This window comes from Psammomys obesus, unplaced genomic scaffold (genome assembly GCF_907164565.1).
Source record: "Psammomys obesus unplaced genomic scaffold, mPsaObe1.curated_primary_1811, whole genome shotgun sequence".
Lineage (NCBI taxonomy): Eukaryota > Metazoa > Chordata > Mammalia > Rodentia > Muridae > Psammomys > Psammomys obesus.
The window spans coordinates 16911770-16932956 of NW_026596064.1; the positions used below are offsets into that span (position 1 = coordinate 16911770).

At 43.5% G+C, this 21187-nt stretch overlaps 2 protein-coding genes across 2 annotated transcripts in view; one reads left to right on the plus strand and one right to left on the minus strand.

Moving 5' to 3' along the window:
• Tmem39a (transmembrane protein 39A) overlaps window positions 1-11392 on the plus strand; it is a 31067-nt gene extending 19675 nt beyond the window's left edge. The window contains exons 5-9 of the mRNA XM_055624827.1: window positions 687-841; window positions 5080-5422; window positions 6199-6386; window positions 8265-8385; window positions 10090-11392. Of these exons, the coding sequence (XP_055480802.1) occupies window positions 687-841; window positions 5080-5422; window positions 6199-6386; window positions 8265-8385; window positions 10090-10323 (1041 nt within the window). The 3' untranslated portion in view covers window positions 10324-11392. The remainder of the gene's footprint in view (window positions 1-686; window positions 842-5079; window positions 5423-6198; window positions 6387-8264; window positions 8386-10089) is intronic.
• Window positions 11393-13518: 2126 nt separating this feature from the next.
• Arhgap31 (Rho GTPase activating protein 31) overlaps window positions 13519-21187 on the minus strand; it is a 111414-nt gene continuing 103745 nt past the window's right edge. The window contains exon 12 of the mRNA XM_055624826.1: window positions 13519-19882. Coding sequence (XP_055480801.1) covers window positions 17504-19882 — 2379 coding nt within the window. The 3' untranslated portion in view covers window positions 13519-17503. The remainder of the gene's footprint in view (window positions 19883-21187) is intronic.

Sequence of the window (21187 nt, forward strand, 5' to 3'; positions counted from 1 at the left end):
AAGTAATCTGTCAACGATGTGGTTATTCTATGAAACTTTAGTAATTTGTTAAATATTCATCTAGCAAAAAGCCTAGAAGATTTAAAAGAGAAATATTGAGACCCTTGTTTCATAGGAAATAGAGAATAGTCAATGCCTCTCCATCTTGTGTTTCTTCTTTTTCACTGTTCTGCGTGTTGAACCCAAAATCCTCATCTAAGGCTGGCCTTGTACTCATTCTGTAGCTCAGGCAGGTTTTAAACTTGGAGCTTCTGCCTTAGCCTCCTATATGATTATAGGCCTTGCCACCAAGCCCAATACATTTGCCTCAGATCACTTGAGAGGTTTTTGAAATACAGATTCCTTGGTTCAGAATCTTGTTGCTTATTTCTGGACAAGTAAGTTGTTAGACATTGATATGTTTAGTAAGTAGCCTGGTGCCCTCTGATGACACTAACGTTTAAGAAGCCCAGGTGTAAAGAAGTGATAACTGTGCAAGCTTACAAGAGGTCTGCATGAGTAAAAGAAGGGGATAACAGTGTCTAGATAACTCTTAGGAAGGTAGGTATAGATGGGGCAAAGTTTTTATTTTTTCACGACCCAGTTCAGTGTTCACTAAATTTAAGCTCTTACTTTGAGTCACATTGCTATTGAGTGACAGTGTATAAATGTATAAAATGTTTCTCTCGGTGCTTCCACACTTGCAGGCCACTAAGGCAGGTGCAGCGTCTATGGTTCACTACACGGCTCTGATACTGGCCCGCTTGGTGCTACTTACTCTGTGTGGATGGGTGCTTTGCTGGACCCTGGTCAACCTCTTCCGAAGTCACTCAGTCCTCAATCTCCTCTTCCTTGGCTATCCGTGAGTGTTTTAGTTTTACATTTTATTAGCAAGTCTTTTTTAGAAGATAGTTGAATTATTGAAATGATATGATGGAGAGGAAAATTAAATTCTTCATATGTAAAGTAAAAATTTAGAAAATCAGAAAGCCAGTAGACATGCCCACTATGTAATTTGTTTTCCAAACTAGAGTAGCTGGGTAAGCAGGTATAAAGCGACTATTCTGGGGAAACTGAGGTATGTGGAGAATATTTCAGTTAGCTCTGTCACATAGTAAAGGTCTCTAGCTTAAGAGGAATTCAGTCATTGAAATGGCTAGCAGACTTTTTGACTTAAGTATATAAGAAGCTTATTGCCAAGCATGTTAACTTGTGGCTTTAATCTCATTACTTGGAAAGCAAAGGCTGCTGGATCTCTAAGTTCAAGATGAGCCAGGGCTACATGATGAGACATTACTCCCCCCTCCCCACCCCCCACCCCTGCTGCCAAAAAAAGCTTATTTATTCTCCACATCCCACAGAGTAGTAATAAACATGTAATTTAAACATCTTAGATTTAAATATATTTGCCTTTTTATATTTTGAAACTTGTGTAATCTACCTTTTACATAAGCATCAATTACATAAATTTGAGAAACTTAATATTGAGTTTGCAAACAACCACATTATTTTCATTTAATTTATAAGATATTTTTAACCCTCCCCCATTTCTTCCATCAGTTTTTAATAGCTTAGTAAAGCAGTCCAAATCTAACAACTGTGGCTCTTAACCATATCTTGATCTGGCCATTACTTTGCATGATTTTTATATCCTTTTCTTCATTCCAGTTTTCATTGTAGCTAGCTAGATTTTCAAAATGGGAATTGTAGCTGGGTGTGGTAGTAATGCCTGTAATCCTAGCATTTGGAGGGTAAAGGCAGGAGAGTCAGTTCAGAGTCATCCTGGACTACATAGTTTGAGACCATAATTCGAAGTTTTTTATTGTGTTTTTGCTTTCTTCTTTAGAATACTTCCTTGAGGGATTAGAGAGACAGTGAGCACTGGCTACTCCTATAGAGGACCCCATTTCAGTTCCTATAACTTGCCTGGCTGTTCACAGCCATCTAGAATTTCAGTTTCAGGCATCTGACACCCTTTTCTGACCTCCATAGGCACTGTGGTGCACATACGTACACATAGGCAAATACACATACACATGAAACATACCCTTTTAAAAATGTTTAATGGCCTGGTGTGGTGGAGCACACCTTTAATCCCAGTACTCTGGAGGCAGAGGTAGGCGGATCCCTGTGAGTTCTGGTCCAGCCTAGTTTGTAAAGCTAGGCCAGCCAGAGCTGTTACACAGAGAAACCCTGTCTCAAAAAACAAACAAACAAACAAAAAAAACCAAAAAAAACAAAAAAAAAAAAAAAACAAAGCAAAACATTAAATCCAAAAAGACAACAAACAAACAAACAAACAAAAAGGCTTTAACATGCTTTTTAAAATATGCAGAGCCTTCCTTGGTCTGATGTTGTCCTCTGCTTCCTCTCTCATCTTACCCTGTGTCAGTTGTTCATTGCCACAGCACTTCCCTCCTGTGCTCCTTCACTATGCGTTGTTGCATGTGTGCTGAGACTAGCTGGCCATCAGGAGGCTCTCCTAGTCTTGGCTGCCTGACTCAGCCACAGATTTGGGATTAACTGGCCACCAGAACATCTCGCCTCTGTACCCTATGACTCATCCTCTAGCATGCTAGCCTGGATATGATCACATGAATTTGGCACAGTCTTTGTACAAGCTCATTTCAGCTTTCTGATTGTACTGTGTTGGCTTAATTGGCCCAAACAGAAGAGCCACATTGTTGAGCTCAGCCTGAGGAGAGGGGTTGGTCACCATACTGGCAGGATGAAGCTGTGCAGTCACATAGCAAGAGTGAAATTACAAGGAAGGCTAAGGCATCGGGGTCCCCACCACTCTGCTAGACACTCAGCCTCTCACAGTCACTTTTAGGTGTCAGCTTGTGTTTCAGCAAATTTTTTGTTGTGCTTATTGTTTTTTGTTGTTCTTGTTGTTTTTCAAGACAGATTTTTTTCTGTATGGCCCTAGCTGTCCTGGAACTCACTCTGTAGAGCAGGCCTCCGAAATGCTGGGATTAAAGGTGTGCCCCCTAACGTGTTTGATCAATACTGAACCTGATGAAAACTGTAGACACTATAGTTTTGTATGTAGAGGTTTTTAATTTGTTTTCATTTTTGTTTGAGACAGGGTTTCACTGTGTGGCCTAAAATGTACTATGTAGCCAAGGCTGGTCTCAGACTCTTTGCAGTATAACTGTTTGATGGTCCCAAAGGCACAAAGTGATTTTTCTACCTGATGCTTGTGCCTCTTGATCCCATCTTATCTCGTCCTCTTTTTTTTTTTATTAAATTTTTATTTTTTATATTAATTATAGTTTATTCACTTTGTATCCCAGCTGTAGCCCCTTCCCCCCCTTTCTCCCTCTCTCCCTCCCTCCCTCCTTTCCAATCCCACCCTCCATTCCCACTGAGTTCATTTCAGAGACAGTCCCTGTTCCCCTTTCTAGGGCACCCACTTGGACACTGAGCTGCCATGGGCTACATCCTGAGCAGGGGTTCTAGGTTATATCCATGAATGGTACTTGGTTGGAGTATCAGTCTCAGAAAAGACTCCTGTGCCTAGATATTTTGGTTCTGTTGCTCTCCTTGTGGAGCACCTGTCCCCTCCAGGTCTTAGTATGTCCCTCTTCTTTCATAGCCATCTTGCCCTCTTAAGGGGGTGTTCACAGTGGATCCTGGAGCTACCACAAACTGTTTTCTCAACTAGTAAATAGTTCATCCTTTTTCCCTCCATAGAAAATTATGAACAATTGTCATTTGTTAGTTTTGTTACTAAAATGAAATAAATGACATGCTGGTATTTTTTATCTGAATTGATATCAGTGAAGTGACCATTTTATATTTATAATATCTAGTTCATATTGTGGCAGGTAGGGTAGGGTAGTGGGGTAGTTAAAGTAAGGCTAAAATATTCACAGGGATGGCTGGGAGGTGTGTACAGCTCAGGGTAGATGGGTTTAGCATGCGCAAGGACCCTGACTTTATTCCCTAGACTCAAAAGAAAAGGTGTCAGAATTCTCAAAAAAAAAAAAAATTAGTTCTTTAATAAAGTATAGTTTATATACAAATTTATTGTACTTCTAGAACTTTTTTGTTAATTTACCAAATATTTCCTTAGTGACTGCTCTGTTTCAGGCACCAAGGATTCATCAGTGAATTAAGCAGACTTAAATTGCTTTGTACAGTTTAAATTGGTAATCCAAGAAATTAGTGCCATCTGAAAAGAATATCAAACACACAGGAGAAGTAAAATCTCTGGAGAACATTCCAAGGAAAGGAGGCAGTTATGTGGAAAAGCTTAGTATCATGGTGCTCTTTGGTTTTGTTATATACTGTCCCAACCTCAGTGAGGCCCATGACAGTCTAGCTCCTTTATCTGCACATACTGTGGACACAACCCTCTCTGAGCAATGTGCCTTGAAACCCGGGCTCTTGCAACCATTCAAATATACATCCCTCTCCGAGCAGTGAGTGAAGTAGGTTTCTTCTCCCCTGACAGCAATCAGATTTAGACAGTTTATTTTCAGATACATTCCTAACAAAGAATGGAAGGACTGGTCTGGCCTGGTCTGGTTTAGGGTGAGGAAGAATAAGTCAAAGTGTCCTGAAGAGAATTTTGAGGGGAAGTCTTCTATTTACCATCTTATGCTTATGCATAATTTAGAGTATATAATTAAAGTCAGATGCATTACAGAAAGGAACATGCACAGCAGAAAAATGGTTATATAGTAATTTCAACTAAATAAGAGACCCATTCTCAGTTCCTTTCTTAGAAACTAAGGTCATCCTTTTCCTGAACTGAAGAAAAGAAACCCTGAACAGTTACCTGGGCCCCTTGGGTATCTGTGTGAGCCTTTATTTCAGTTTTTGAATAAGAGTTCAAGAGCCTGGCAAATACCCTGACCACTGGTGTATAAAATTTGCACTGTGGAAAACTGCACTCAATAAAAATGATTGTTTCTAGGTGTCTATATGTTGTCATTGGGGCTTTTATGTAATATCCTATCCTGCAAAGCAAAAATCCTGCTTTTGTAGAAAACAGCCCCTTGTGGTTATGTTGCCTTGAGTAGACCATGGCATAGTCATATGCTCTGCTGAGGTAGGGACTGGTCTCACTTTCGCATTCACTTTGTGTTACAGGTTTGGTGTTTATGTTCCGCTCTGCTGTTTCCACCAGGATAGCAGGGCCCATCTTCTTCTCACAGACTATGTGGTTCAGCACCAGGCAGTAGAGGAAGGTGCCTCAAATGTCGGCAGTTTGGCCAGATCCAAAGATTTCCTCTCCTTATTGCTGGAGTCTCTAAAAGAACAGTTTAATAACGCCACGCCCATCCCCACCCACAGCTGTCCCCTATCTCCCGATCTTATTCGCAATGAAGTAGAATGTCTGAAAACAGATTTCAACCACAGAATCAAGGAAGTCCTCTTCAACTCCCTCTTCAGTGCCTACTATGTTGCATTTCTCCCACTGTGTTTTGTGAAGGTAAGCAGGTGCCCTGCTCTGTGCTCCCTGGGTTTGTGTGTCAGTTTCCTAAGCTGGGCATTGCTTGTTTAATTCCCCTTTTCTCTGTCTCCCCTTTGGCAGCCTGGATGGTGGAGTTCGGCTGCATCTGGAGTGCACTAATACCGCTCCTGGTTGGCGGATAGGTATTTCCATATATGTGATGCACCCCATGCTAGCCCCGCCTTCCTTCCTTCCTCCTTTTTTTTTTTTTTTTTTTAATGTTTTTTAAGTTATTGGGAAGAATAAAGATTGAATTTGCTGTAGAATCGTTACATAGCAGCTTAAGAGAATCAAGATTTCAATGAAATTTATTAGACTGTTGTGGTTGATGTTAACAGGTTATCAAGAGTTTTCTTGAATTTAACCTAACCGTCCAACTAAACTTAATTTATTTCAATAGAAGAGATAAATGGTCTGGATATCACATGGGGCCAAAATCTTTTGGGACATTTTCGTGTCCTCCTTTCACCCATTCAGAAGCACTTCTGCAGCTGGACTGGCCCTTGAGAAGCACCCAGTTCTTCTAGGAAGGAAACACTGGAAACATAATTGCTCTCCCTCCCAGCCCTAACTTGTACAGCAGAAAGTCAGGTTGATTTTGGAGAACTCTGCTGTTGACGTTTCTGCACGGACAGCAGGCCAGCAAATGCATGTTGACTCAGTGTGCCATGTGTCTGCAGGGTGTGTGTCCACACACTCTTCCCTGCCTCTCTTCGCTGCAGTGCGTAGATAGTTTCTCTTATGATCTCTTCCAGAGTACCCAGTATTACGACATGCGCTGGTCATGTGAGCACCTCATTATGGTGTGGATCAATGCTTTTGTCATGCTCACCACCCAACTGCTGCCATCCAAATACTGTGATTTGCTACATAAATCAGCTGCTCACCTGGGCAAGTGGCAGAAGTTGGAACATGGGTTCTACAGCAATGCTCCACAGCACATGTGAGTAGGGTAGAGGGTAAACCATGTACCACTTCTCTTCATGATGCTGGTCATGTTTATATGCTTTGTGTGTCATCCTCGTTCTTGACTTTAAACACTGTTTGGATTTTGCTTACGTGGATGCTTGTCATTATACTAAAAAGAATACAGGGCATTAACTCATTTTCACCACCATCGCCAGAAATGGGTCCACATTTCAGCTGCCCATTACTCTAGAGTGTTTTACACCTGGGAGTTTCTTTTAGTTTTTACCCTTTGTCCAAATCCAAATATATTTGGGAATATATAAATATATATATGTATGTGTGTATACATATATACATATAATATAGTTTAAAGTGTGTCATAAGACTTTAAGGTTTATCTTCTCATCTTCATTGCCACAGCTGAGTAGTTACTAGTTCTTCATCTCACACTTGAAACAGCTGAAATTTGCTGCTTTCATCTTTTCTAATTAATCAAATCTTGTCTAGTAATTTTTCTTGCCTATAATTCTTTCCTTTTTTCTTCCTAGTCTCTGTACTGTGTCCTTGTTTCTCCGATTCTTCAGTGAAACCGTCCCTGGCTTTGATTGTGTACCCTTATTAGTCATTTCTTTGCATGGCCTCTATGATTAAAAATGCCTAACTTTCAAATGCTTTCATTTTGTTAGTTCTGAGCCCACTATCATAACTGCCCCTCAGGCCCAGAGCATCTTTAAATATGGACCCTCCTCACCTTCCTCTCTTTTATAATTTAAATATTTCACAATTTCATCCACCAGTTTTCCCTTCATTAAATGGGACAGATTGAGGTGACCCTCCCTTCCCCTCTCCCCCCTCAGAGTTCTCCCTTCAATTATCTGCCTTGATGTCTGATACAGATTAGCACAGGTCTTCAAGCCCAGGAACTGAAAGAGATTGGGCCAGGCTGAAAAGAAACCTGAATGTGGGCAAAGGACAGATTTCAATAACAATTGAGAGTACAATCCACAGTCCTAGTACTGTACATCTTCAGGCTACTGGTGACACGTGGCCATGAGGTGTATCATCACCTTCATGCTGGTAAGTGTGAGCAAGGCCGGTGGAACGTGTTCTCAACTGGGAGAGCTTCAGGGTGCTAGCATAATTTTTATTGTTAACATATCTAAACTGCTGTCCCAGTTCTTATCTCAGGGAACTAACCTTTCCAAAATCAGGAAGTTACGAATTAACTTAGATTTAAGCAAAAAAAATTTAAGTCTAATTTGAAGATTTCCATCCTTCTGCAACTCCATTACATTGATGCTGGAAAGAAAGAAGTTTTTTCTTCCTTGATTTGTTTTTCTTAGAGAAAATTCTATAAAAATTAAACCAAGAAAGTAGTAAAGAGGAAATTCTATGTATTAGTACTTGTGTGTGTCTGTGTTCTCCTGTATAGCTTCTCGCATCTGTGAGATGCTTGAATGATGTGATAAGCAAACTGATCCTGTATAGGGTGTGATTATGCAGCAAATGTCTTCTAGTTTGGTAGTGCTGCTAATTTCTCTTTGGCTTTTGTTGTCATTGGCTTTCATTTCCTGTTCGTAACCTCTGACTTCCTGCTTACTTGGGATTCAGATGAAAATTCACCCTCTTATACTCTGTTGCCTGCTTGTTCTCCCAAGCCTTTAAGTCCTTCAACACCGAGTTAACTGTGTCACTCAGGAGTTTCTGTGCACCGTACAACACTGAAGTTACCATAACGAATTCTTTCTAACTTCTAAAAAGTGTGGCTGTGGATCTAATGTATTTATGTTAAGAATTCAGGCAGATGAAGCCTTGAATATTTAATCTGATCTTCCGTAGAAATATAGTTGGCCTTTCAAAACACTCTTTTCTAATTATCAGTATTCTAACACTGCATTTCCTTCTCCCATAGTTGGTCAGAAAACACAATATGGCCTCAAGGGGTGTTGGTGCGGCACAGCAGATGTTTATATAGAGCCATGGGACCTTACAACGTGGCAGTGCCTTCAAATGTATCCCATGCCCGCTTTTATGCAAGTACCACTTACTTATTTTTCAAGCGTAAACTTAGAAGCGTTAGGAGTCCACTCTGTATGAAAGCACCTAGCACAGTATGTGATGCACAACAGGAGTTAATACATGCTAATTATTGCTATTACTGTGACATTGGCCCTTGACCTTGAGACAAGTCTTTGGAAAGGCAGTTTAAAGTTCATGTACTATTGCTCAAAACAAATAGGCAGCTATATGACTTCCTTTTTCACCTGACAGCTTAATCTGGTAATTAGAAGTGACTGTCACGTATGTTGTGTCTGAGCCTGACATGGTGGCATATGACTATAATCCTAACACTTGGGAGATAAAGGCAGGAGGATCAAGAGCTCAAGGTAGCTGTGGCTGTATCAACCCTGTTGAAATTCAGACAGACAAATGAGTCTGTGCATTAAAGTTAAAATGCTATTTAATATAGTAATAGTTTTTTTTTTAAGTGCTCGCCTGAGTGTGAAAGAAATAAAGTTAAAATTTAATTTTTTTTTATGTGTGGTATTTTGTCTTCATTCATGTCTATGTGAGGGTGTCGGTTCCCCTAATAGTTGCTGGGAATTGAACCTAGGACCTCTGGAAGAGCAGCCAGTGCTCTTAACCACTGAGCTATCTCTCCAACTCCTTAGTTAAAATTTAAAAGAGGAAAAAGCAGTAGATATTCGTTAAGTCCAGCTTCTGTCCCATTTGAACTTTTGCCTTGAGTTGTGTTCTACTTAAACTGTTTTTAGATGGGAGAAGCAGGCTGACCAGTGTGGGGTCATACACCTTTTCTCTAAAAGGTATATGCCGAGAGTATATTTTAGTCAAAATACCTGCTGTGCAGTGCATTGTTTTTGAATTCTATAATGGAATGGAGATTTTTTTTTTTTTTTAAGGCATCTATATCCCTTTTTTCCTGTCCTGCCCAGTTCCTTATGAGAGGACATGGATTTTCTGGTTATTGTGGGGCTTTGACCTGCTGGGAACCCACATCAGGGCAAGATGCCTGGAAATACCTTGTTAGAGGGAAGAAATGAAAAAATGAAAAGGTCTTGAAAAGGAGATGAAAGCATTTGCTGTACTCATGGGATTGTCTTAAGATGAGGAGGGACTCATGTCACAGCTCCATGGCATTTGCTTTCTCCACAGATATGTAATTGAGCCCATGGAGTCGCTAGGGTATTGCAAATGAATTCTTTTGGCCGGGTGCTGTCCCCTTGAGCTATTATAGTTTTCTTGTTTATGTTGGATAGCTGAAAAATCAAGCCAAATTCATATAAGAAAGATGAACTAATTGTTTTGCATGACCAAATAGGTAAATCACTACTTCTCAAAAATGGTCCTAGTGCTGCTGTACATATATTATCTGGCCTGTCTGTAACAGTCGTTGGGGCCCTTCTCTCAACTTCTGAAATTTAAAAGAGGAAAAAGCAGTGATCCTTTTACCAATCTGGCCTTAGATAAACATACTTTGGAATGTCTTAGATAAAATACGTCTATGGTACCATGTTAGAAAAATCTTATGTGGCATAATAATCATGTTTTGCATTTTAGAGACATTGCAATAAAATTTATTCCATTGTTCATGAGCAAAAGGAGAAAGATTTCAGTTATCAATAGTAAGAAATAGTTTTGGCATTGACTATGCAGGTATACTTATGACTGAACTTGTTGTAGGAGAGTGAATTCAGCGGCTTTCCTTTCCCTTGCAGTTCCTGTTCCACCGTCCACTGAGGCTGTTGAACCTGCTCATCCTCATTGAGGGCAGCGTTGTCATCTACCAACTGTACTCCCTGCTGCGGTCGGAGAGGTGGAACCACACACTTTCCATGGCGCTCATCCTCTTCTGCAACTACTATGTTTTATTTAAGCTCCTCCGGGACAGAATAGTCTTAGGCAGGGCGTACTCCTACCCCCTCAACAGTTATGAACTCAAGGCAGACTAAGCTGCCTCTCAGCAATGAGGGGGAACTCAGATAAAAATATTTTCATACAATCTATTTTTTTCTTGCGATTTTTATAAATATTTAAGATATTTTATATTTTGTATACTATTATGTTTTCAAAGTTGGGAAGGGCAAGGGATATTAAATGTATCCATAAACAAGGTGATGTTATCTTTCATGTGTTAGTATATTTGAATACTATACATGAGAGGTCGCCCCTTCAGTAAAAGAATGACCTGTTTGTCTGGCTCTGGGATAGCATTCACTGAGGAACATGTTTTGCATATCACTCGACATGGTGTGTCTTTGCTGTGTCTGTTCTTTCCAGTCTTCTTGTTATCTTTAGTTTCTCCCCTGGCCATAATTATTGCTGTAGAAGAGAGAGGTGGCTGGAGGTACCTTCCAGCACCCTGCCCTAATTCAGCTTGTTAGTAGTACTGGGATAGCTACAGCAAAGTGGGTTCAAATCTTGGGTCCGATGCTCTTTGTTGCCTGCTTGGAGAAGGACCTTCTAAACTGGTGTCTCTGCTTATCTGTTCTTGGGATACTTTTGAATAACCTCATCTGGTATTCTTGGCTGTGCTGTCTCTTTGCCTGTTCTTTCATGACTTTTGCTTCCAAGATTTGCCTTTTACTTGTAGTTATGTATAATAATGCTTTGTAAAGATGGGAACTATTTAGCGTGCCCACACTCAAGAAGGAGAAGACGTAGAGCTGGATCCAAGGGACGAGTGTAAATACCACGTGGGGCAGTAGACTATGGGGAGATGAAAACATCCAACTGGTTGGAAGAATGGGCGAGCCCGCAGCTAAAGAGCTGTAGATGCAATCTACCTCCCAGCTCTTTACAGTGGCATTATGTTTGGAGGTGTGCAGGGAGGAAAACACAAAAAGTTGCTGCTTTGTCTCAGAATTTGACCTATATCCAAACTTTGTGTATTCAATTTCATACCCAAAGGCTGGAGCTGCAGCTTCATATTGATGTGCCTGTTTCATATGCACAAAGCCTGAGTTTGTTCCCCAGCATTGCAAAAAATGAGTAAATAAATTTCATACTTCAGAACCTTCATATTTGTGAGCATTACCCCTTTAGGTCACCACTGCCCATGCTCTTGGGAGTTGATACACTTTCAGCTTCCTGCTTTATAGGACCAAAAATAAATTGTCCTATTTTCTGTGCTGGCTTTAGACTTTGAAGCTTTGGGTGACACAAATATGACATATAAATCAAAAAGAGCAAACTTGTAGCCCAAAAACTTAACTCAAAAAACAATTTGTGAGCAAGAGTTCTCAGAGTTCAGGAAAGGAAACTCATTCCAGGAATATGTATGCAGAGCTGCCCGCCTTCGTGTTCCAGTACACCATGGCTTTCTTAGTTTTAGTGGGTACTGCTTCGAATTATTTGACAGCTGGTCTCTACCCATTCAACAAATGTATATTGTCAGCAGATGCTGTGTGGGCACTAGGGCTTGGCAGTAAGAAATGCAAAAGCTCATCCTAAAGGGATATGGCAAGTTGTTCAATCAACAAGGTTGTATGTCATGTTTCTGGTAGAAGTGATGAGTACAGTAGAAAGAAAGGACAGGGAAACAAGTAGCAGAAATGGCACTCATTAAGGCATCGTTTAAATAGTTAAAATAGGATTTTAATTTGGAAAGCTGTTAGAAATGTTTAATAACTACCAGCTGTTAGGCAGCATCTTTGAGGAGTGTAGGGTTTGCTTTTATCCTTTCAGAAAAGGTCTTTCTGTCCCAGCATTCCTGTCAATCTCTGGATGATAAATTACAGGTGTGTATCAGCATGGCTAGATGGGGAGATGATTTATTTATTGATTGACTGGTTGGTTGGTTGGTTGGTTGGTTGGTAGGTAGGTAGGTAGGTAGGTAGGTAGGTAGGTAGGTAGGGTTTTTGAGACAGGTTTCTCTGTGTAGCCCTTGTTATCCTGGAACTGTGAAGGTCAGGCTGGCCTCCAGCTCACATCCATCTTCTGCTTCCTGAGTGCTGGGATTAAAGGCGTGTACCACCATGCCTGGCTGGGATTATTTTATTTTCTTGAAGGCAGAATCTTGTGAACTAGCCCAGGTTGGCTTTGAGCTCATGCTGCTCCTGACTTAGCCTCCACAGTAGTGGCATTTATCACAACATTCAGCTTAGGAAATGACCACTTAAAAGAATTTTTAAAAATGATTTTTAATTATTTAAAAAATAATTTAAAAAGGTGGAGGCCAGAGGCATTGGCTCTCCTGGAGCCAGAGTCACAGTGGTTGTGAGCTGTGATGTGGGTACTTGAAACTGAACTCAGGTCTTCTGAAAGAGCAGGAAATTCTCTTCACTGCTGAGCCATCTCCTCTAGCCCTTTAAAATACTCTAAAAAATAATGTGTGTGTGTCTGTGTATGTACACAAGTGAATGTGTCTTTGGAAGTCAAAGAACAACTTTTGGGAGTTAGTTCTCCCAACTTTATATGGACTTGCGGATTGAAATCAGGTGTCAGGTGGCAAGTGCCTTCACCCGTTGAGCCATTCTTGCAAACCTAGGATCTGACTGTTCAGCAAAGGTGAGGCACTGCAAGATAAAGCCATGTGTTTTAGCCACAGTGAACATGGAGTAACAGTCTGCCTGATTTGAGTCTCTGTCCTCCTTGTGGGACCAGGGATTGAACACAGGTTGACAGGCTTGGTAATGCATGCCTCTTTTACTAAGCCAGCCAGCCTGCCCAAGGATTTTGTTTTCTAGCAGCAAGGGTATTGCCTTAGGTGGGGATAAGTTTGTGCATTGGAAGAAGAGAAAAGAAAAGCCAAAGGCTGGTGTTTTAGCTTCATTGCTGTTTAAAGTGGCCCAGTGTAAGTGTAGCTGAGGAAAGGAGGGCCTCTGGAAGAACAGCCAGTGCTCTTAACTGGAGTCATCTTCCAGGAAACCCTTATCATTTTTTTTTTTTTAAGCAAAACGAAGGATTGTGGAAGATTTTGTGAAATCTGACCTTGATGTAACAACAGCAACAACAAAACGATGTCAAGCAGAGTAGACTGGAGCTATGAGTCTGAGATCAAAATACTTTACTGTGTGTTGATTCTGCTGACCCATGTCCTCCACCCAGTAGTTCCAGCCCAAGAATTTTATTTTATATGATTTATTAGAGTACATTTTAAAGCATAACAATCTGTTTTAATTACACTTAAATGTCTCTGGGTAGGTTTAATATATATATATATATATATATTTTTTTTTAATGAATAGAAAACATTTTGATTATATCTTTGGAAACATTTGTAGAGTTCAAAAACAACTTGCAATCATATGGCTGCCAATGGGGGCTTTTGAAAAAGTGCTTTACTCTGCAGAATCATAAGCCAGAAAGAACAATGGCATTACATCAATTCAGAGTGTTGGGGTTCAGCCAGTAATGCACGTGACTGGATTCATGGCTTCTTACATCAGCTACCTCCTCTCTGACCCACATTGACAACCAGTCCCTGCATTGCTCATGGACCTCAAGCTAAGTGATCTGTGTGCCAATCATTTTACATTGCCTGGACTGGTGCTGGTCTCAGCCAATCACCCTTCGGCCATCTCCCTCTCCTCTTGACTAGAAAGGTGCATTTGCTCCCTCTTCCAACCCTGTTTAGCTAGGCAAGATGCTGGTAAGAGAGGGCATATTCTTTGTGATTACACATTTTGACTTGACTTTCTCCCTGAAATGCCTGAACTCACACACCTGGGCAGCAGACCGAAAGATATGTCATCAGGTAGGACCAGTTTTGGTAGAAGATAGTTCCAGTCAATCTAAGCAGGAATTGGACCTTCGGGAAACTTCGGCCATTGCAGTCCTAGACAAATAAGTCTTAAATTCTCCAGGGCTCCTTAAGGTAGGAACCTAAGGCCTGGTAGACTGCTGTGTGCTAAACACTACATTAACAGTTCAGGTTGGGCCTTTCTGTGACTTCATCAACAGCAGAAATTAACTTATCTTTTGGTGATCGAAGTCTCAAGTCATTCTTAAGGTGTGTGGAATCAGATCCTACTTGGTTTGTAAGTAGACATCTAACTGTTAACCTTATAACCAATGAGGACCATGCAAACCATCAGAAAGACTTAGTTCATTTTCACTCTGATCGCTAAAAACAAAGTTCTCAACACCCAAGTATCAGTGTCACTGACATTTTATTGGATTTGCAGTTTTGCTTGATTGGATTATTTAAAATTAGTAGGTCATTTGACTACTGTTAACAGTCCTATGGAAAGGTGCTAGTTGCTGCTTTCTGCCTCTGCTTGGTATCTAATGGTGGTTCTAAACCGGCCCATGCTTTTTCAGGTGGCTTGTTCCTAGTGTCCCTGTTCTTCATTAGACTCAACAGTGGAGGAGTGCTAAGTTACCTAGTGCCCTGTTAGCAAGCATTTGAGAAGTACTTGGTGAGGATGCTGACATTTACATTTTTAGTGTCTCCAGAATCCAGAATTTTAACTTGGGCAATATTTTGAATTTTTAGGCTTAGATTAAACTAGTAGTGTATTTCATAACGAGGCCTTGGTCTTGGTTGGGTGTTTTCATATTCTAAGAGTAGAAAGTAAAAAGTAAATGTTCTTTTTCCAGCTTGTTTTGGCAAAGAGAAAAAAAATCGAGGGAGGACTGTTTTGTAAATAAATACGGATCGTCTTAAGCAAAGATATGCCAAAAAAAAGTATAGTCATATGCCTTTCTTTTGAACCTTGGTCTTTGAAATGAGCTACCCCGTTTTGAGGACTGGCAGTTGTTCTGAAGACTGACTTTGCTGTTCTTCATGGCATATCAGCAGGTGCTGACGACAGTGGTTCTTCTTCCTGATCCTGGATGAAAGCTAGCAGCCTGATTCCCGCTTGGCCATTTTCAGGAGTCTAATATGAGAGCCCCAAGTGGTGGCCAAATGGCGACCCCAGGGTGTCCTGATAAACAATTTCTTTGTCATAAAATGGGATTTCATCAGTGCCAGGCTCACCCAGTCCATGACATTTATGACTGTGTGTGTGACAGTTGATAGGGGCCCGCACTTGAGAAGCAGGAAACTGAGATGGTGAAGATTCCAAGCCCTTCTGAAATGGATTTGCTGAGAAAACCTGAAGTATTTTCAAAAAGGTGTCAATGGGTCATGGGGATACCCACATGCTCATTTTCCTGCAGGTGATGTCGTGAATGAATGGTGTCTAGGAGAACATGGCAGTCATTTTAGAAATCAGCCTAGCACTGAAGTCACTTGTCAGTGTGTAAATGATGGCTTCTCTGTCTACCTGCCAATAAAAGTACATCCTAGAAGAATTAGAAAACTTAGGACTAAGTAGTTTCAGTGTTTTGGTACTTGGCTTAGTTCTAACCCAAAGTGCGGCTCTTTTCCACTCACATTCTAAGTGGAACAAGTCTTAATCATACAAGTACACTGAGCCTGGCATGAAGCTTGTCTGCCATGTTTCTTGATACGGCAGAGATGCATTTTTCAAATCTCCAGAACATGGCCTTTCTCATCTCTTGACACCATATTTCTTTGCCTTTTGTGACTAGGGGGAAATGCTGTGTTCTAAGACTTCGTGTGGCTTGACATCCCAGTGGCTGTTGGCCCAGTGCTTTCCTCGTGTAATGAGAAAGCAAAGACTGAAGGCCTATTCGCTGCTCTCCTTGCTCCCCCGTGTGGGCTCACTGTTAGTTGACTAGCTAGTTATCCCTGCCCCAGGCACTGACTTGAAAGCAACAGGGCAAGATTTCAAATCCTGAAGGTTGCCCAGGGAAGGGAAGGAGGGAACATGAGATCTGGCACCAGCTTCCACATTCCATGGGAGATGACTTCAGCTTGGCTCCCTAGGCCTGTATTGGCTTTGTGGGGTCAGCCCAGAGGCACTGCTAGTCTTCAGAGAAACTTGTGCAATGACTGAGCTTCTGAACAGAGTTCACCCAGGCCTGACAAGTTCCTTGATAAGCCTTTGAGGGGAAGCACCAGAGACCTCCCAGGCAGGGGTAAAGAACATCAGATTGGTTTATTACATCTGTTTGGGTCTAGACAGTCAAAAAGCAATTTGAGTGCCTAGGTGGATAGTGGACAGGGGGGACGAAGACAAAGAGAGGTGCCCTTGAGTAACGGTGAGAGGAGGCAAAAGGAAGGGAGCCACTGGCTAAAGGCATGTTTTGAGGACACTGAATGACAGTGACAGCCCCTCAGCTGGGGCTCTGCTGGGCCCAGACAGCCTAGTGTCAAGAGAGAGAAGCTGAGCTAGGTTTTTCTTTCCCCTAATGCCTGAACAGTGTGAACACGTCAGGTCTGTAATGAAGTCATGACTTTCTGTGAGGCCTTTCCTCTACACGTGTAGCCCACGGATTCCGGTGCTATTAAGAAAGCAGACTTGTCACTCCTGCACTCTTACATGACTTCCTAGTCCCCAGCTCGGCACCCAGTCTGCCTAGCTGCTGGGTTTGTTGATCAGGGTTCAGCGCAGTGGCAGCTGGGGGCACAGTAAAGCCGGCACCAAGAAGTGTTTGCTGGTGGTGCCAGACTGAAGCTTTGCTCTTCGGGACAGATTCTGACTCTGCACGCTGATTCATAGATCACCTTGGACAGGTCTGCAGCAACCCCAGGGAAAGGGCACGAGGAAGCTCTCCACCTGGAAATCTCAAGTGCATGTTAGTTTGCATTTTCAGATTTGAGGGTAATATACTTTCACAAAGCTTATTAGAAAACTGGTCTAAAAACATGCTTTAAAGAGCATTAAAAAAAAAAAAAAAGCATGAAGAAGCCTTCAAATGAAACAGGAAGCTTTTTCTGACTCAGGCAAAACATTTTTCTTTCAAGGGATACTATCACACCCAGCTCTTGACAGTAATAGATAAAGGTAATGGAGGAGTAACTTGACTCACAGAAGAGCCCCAATTTTCACTGGAGGCAAGCATTCCATCCTCTTCCCTTGCCTAACCTTCCCCACTTGCTCATGTGGACTTACTTAAATCTCACTTTTTTGGTCCTTGTCTTGACCACTCTTCTGGCAAATAGACTCATGCATGGTCAAAGACAAAGAAGAGACAGGGAGGGGTTGGGGGAGAGGTGGTGGTCAGAGGCCAGATTAGGCCCAAATTCAGATAACTTGTGCCTGGCAAGTGGCCAGTTGACCCTGTAACTTGCAGATGAACCTGACATGCTTGCAGACACCAACAGGTCAGCTGGCCTCACTCTATCTGCCTTCCACTTCTTCCATCCAGAATCACGGATCTCCGCTGGGGCTGGTAAAAACAGCTTGTTGAAGTCTCAAGTCTTTGGCCATTCTTAGGAATGGTCATTTTATTCCTAAGCGTAACCCCTTCTGGGGTGACCCATGTGTTTTCTGCCAACTCCCCACAGAGAAGGCCAGGGGAAACTGTCTGAGTGGGGCTTCTGATAGGGGACAGTAGGACCTTGGAATCTATCACTGTGGGTGAGGAGGGTAGGTGGTCCATGATGGGGAATAAGATTAGGCTCTGAGGTCTTCCTGGCCTCGACCTATGGAATGGCTTGGGACCCCCAGACGCTCGCTCCAGTTTTGAAGAAAGAAGGTTGTCTCCCGAAGGCTCTGTCTCCGAGGCGCGTTTTCTGCATTGCACCACTGCATCCTGCGTGGAGGGTGGGGCAGACACACCTGGTTCTGCAGCGCAGAAGGACCCCTCACACGTGCAGGATGTCGTGCTGTCCTTCCTACTGGATGCAAAGGCTCCTGACTCTTGCTTTGGTTGCTCTTCCTCCGGGCTTTCCAAGGAGGAGGGAGAATCATCTTTGGTGGGTTTCTGAGGGGTCTCAGGGGTTGAGCCCGGTTCTTCTTGGCTCCTCTCCAGAGGCTGTACCCCTCCTTCCCCGGTGCTCTGAGGGGGCAGGGGCTGTGGGATCTGTGTGTACTGAATCTTGGGCGGGATGACAGGGACTGCCTTGGCCTGACACATTTTCACCATGAAAGAGGTTCTCACAGCTGACACGCTCACGGGAGCCGAGTTCCGGCGGCCTGTCAGGGCATGGGCAACAATGTCCAGGTCCTGGGTGTCCTGGGAACTCCAGGGGGCTGCCTTACAGTGAGAAGAGGTCATCCAGGTGACCTCAGTGTCTCCTCGTTCAGAGAGCTCTATTCCGGGTGAACTAAAGGAAGCCCCATTCTCAAGTCGGAACAGGTCGGTGATGGGAGTGGCAGAGTCCAAGTTGAGGGAAGAAGGCCTGTGTTTCCCTTTGGAGGGCCCACACTCAGAGCTCTTCAGTTGTAACTGTAGGTGATACTCCTCAGGTGACGTGCTGTCTTGAGCCGTAGGTGAACTCTCCTCGCTGCTGTCTGGCCTGGGAACATCACTGGGTTTCATCTGAGGGTTTCTGAGTCCCAGTTGTGGTCCCTGCTCCTTCTCCTCTGCCAGGCTGATGAAGTTGGTCTCTACTGGCTTGGGTGGTACACCAGATGGTCCCTTCTGGCTGGGAAGAGCTTCTAACCCTTTCAGACCTGAGAACTCTCGGAAGGCTTTTAGAGCTTTCTCCTCCCATCCAGCAATCTTGATCCTGGCTGCTGGGGGCTGCAGAGGCTCATAGTTCCTCTCCGCTTCAAGATTAGCGCAGCTGCTGGAGAAGGGAACCTCGAGAGTCCAGTGGCTCTTAGCAGTGGTTTTGCTATCTAGAGAATGGCTCTGGCGAAGGCTGGGCCTGTGGCGAAGTCTCCTCTCCAGTCGGTGGCCCTGGGAGCCATGCATCTGGGACTCCTGAACTTCTTTCAGGGTGGGAGAATGAAGGGGACTGGTCACCCACTGGGGCTCCTCCCAGGGTTCTACCATTTCCAGGCCATGCTGAGCAGCGTCTGTCACAGTATCATCTTCGTCACAGTCCGAAGGCTCTTGCGCTGAATGAGGAGCATCCCCCTCTTCTTGTGGGATGACCTCGGCCTCCTTTGTTGGGCTTGGAAGCGCAGGACCTTCGCTCTCAGGAGCAGCGTGCTTCTCACTTGGGCCTGCACTGGCCTCCTCTCTCTGACAGAGGCTAGGGTTGGCAGGGCTGTCCCTGGGGGTTGGCTGCTCTGTGTTGGGCTCTGTCCTGCAATCCCTGGAGGCATCTTCTTGGTCAGGAGTTTCCTTTGACAGCAAGACTTGAGGCTCCTCCTCCAGAGGAGTTGGAGGAGGAGGAGCGGGAGGGAGTGGGGGAGAGAGATTTCTTGGGCCTCCTCTCTCTCTCCTAGCTGGAGAAGACATCTTCTCAAACAGAAGTATTTCCAGAGGCTCTAGACTGGCTGGGACTGGACTGAGCCCCTGCTCAGACCCTGATCTAGGGGGACTGCAGGCTGGCTCCAGATTCTCTCTGTTGGTGAGGACAGCAGCCTCCTGTGTGCTCTGATTGTCTGAGTCCCTAGTCCATACCTCCAGAGGTGCAGAGCTACAAAGCGAGCTCCCGGGGGCCTCTGGGAAGGGAAATGGGGCTGGACTTGACTGGATAATCGGGCTTGTCTTCTGAGCAGGGGGTGGCAATGTTGAGAGCTCCTCCTCTGATTCGATGATTTTCAGTTCCTGTTGAATCTCGGGCCAGATCAGGGCCTGAGCTAGGTCATCTTCATCCTGGAAAGACAAGATGATTGTTACTTCTGAGCCTGGAACTCTGGTACCGGTGTCTGCCAAGACTCCAGTGATCGAGAAGGGAATGGAGAGGTGCCAGCACTCTAGCTAGTAAAGGAGGCAGCTTCAGTAATAACCATGGGTGTCTGCCTGCCTGTCTGAAATATGTTGTGGCCTCCTGTTTAACTTTTCCAGTGCCCCAGGAGACGATACTAGGCTCCTTGAATGGATTAAACAAGTCCCCGGAAACATACAGTGGATCAGCATGGGGATCCGGTCCTGTCCACAGTGGAATAGGATCTGCTGCTGACTTCCCTTCTCAGCCAGCTCTGAGCACACACCATTGTATATTACAGGAAGTGTTCAGCCACTGGGCTATGTCCCCAGCCTTCCACTTACTAGGAATGCGTTCCTTGCCTTGCTTGCCTCTTGTAAGGAGAAGCGGCTGAGGGAGCATCTTTGACTGGTGCCGCTGTGAGTCTTTCTGAGAAGTCTAAGGTACTCATCTCTTCACCTGGCTCTGGCTCTAGAGTACTGAGAGCTAAATCTAGGGTCTTGTGCATGAATGTACGTGATATATCCCCAACCCTTCTTGTTTCTTTAAGCTCTCCAGTGTTACTTGGCCAAAAGCAATCGGGTTTTACTTCACTGCATTCTTCTGTGAACAGTTGTGTTTTGACCACTGGATTTTTTTTTTTTCTTGTCTCCTTTACTCTACTCAGCAGTTATAATCATTGCTATCGTACTACGAATCAGTGTGTTGCATGGCCCCCAGATCCAGCTAAGCAGCTCACTGGGGATCACAGACTGAAGCGACAATCATGGAGCCTGTGTGTGTCTGAGCTAGGTCCTCTGCATATCTTATGGTTGTGTGGCTTGATGCTCTCGTGGAACAGCAGTAGGAGTGGGAGTGTCCCTGACTCCTTTGCCTCTGCTTGTAACCCTTTTCCTCCTATTGGATTGCCTGATCCAGCCTTGATATGAGGGGATGTGCCTAGGCTTGTTGTAACTTGTGATGCCATGGTTAGTTGATTATCCCTGCGAGGCCTGCTTATTTATTTATTTATTTTATTTTATTTTTTAAGGGAAATGGAGGAGGAGTGGATCTGGGGGCGAGAGACTGGGTGGGTTGGAGGTAGAGGAATCTGCAGTCAGGATGTAATATACGAGAGAAAAATTTAAAAAAAAAATAAGAAAGCAAAAAAGAAATACTGTTCTGTTTCCTCACCGATCCATGCGTCCCCTTTGACCTAGGTATTGACTTTTCCCCATGAGTCTGGCAGCCCTAAACTCAGGGACGGTGGTGAC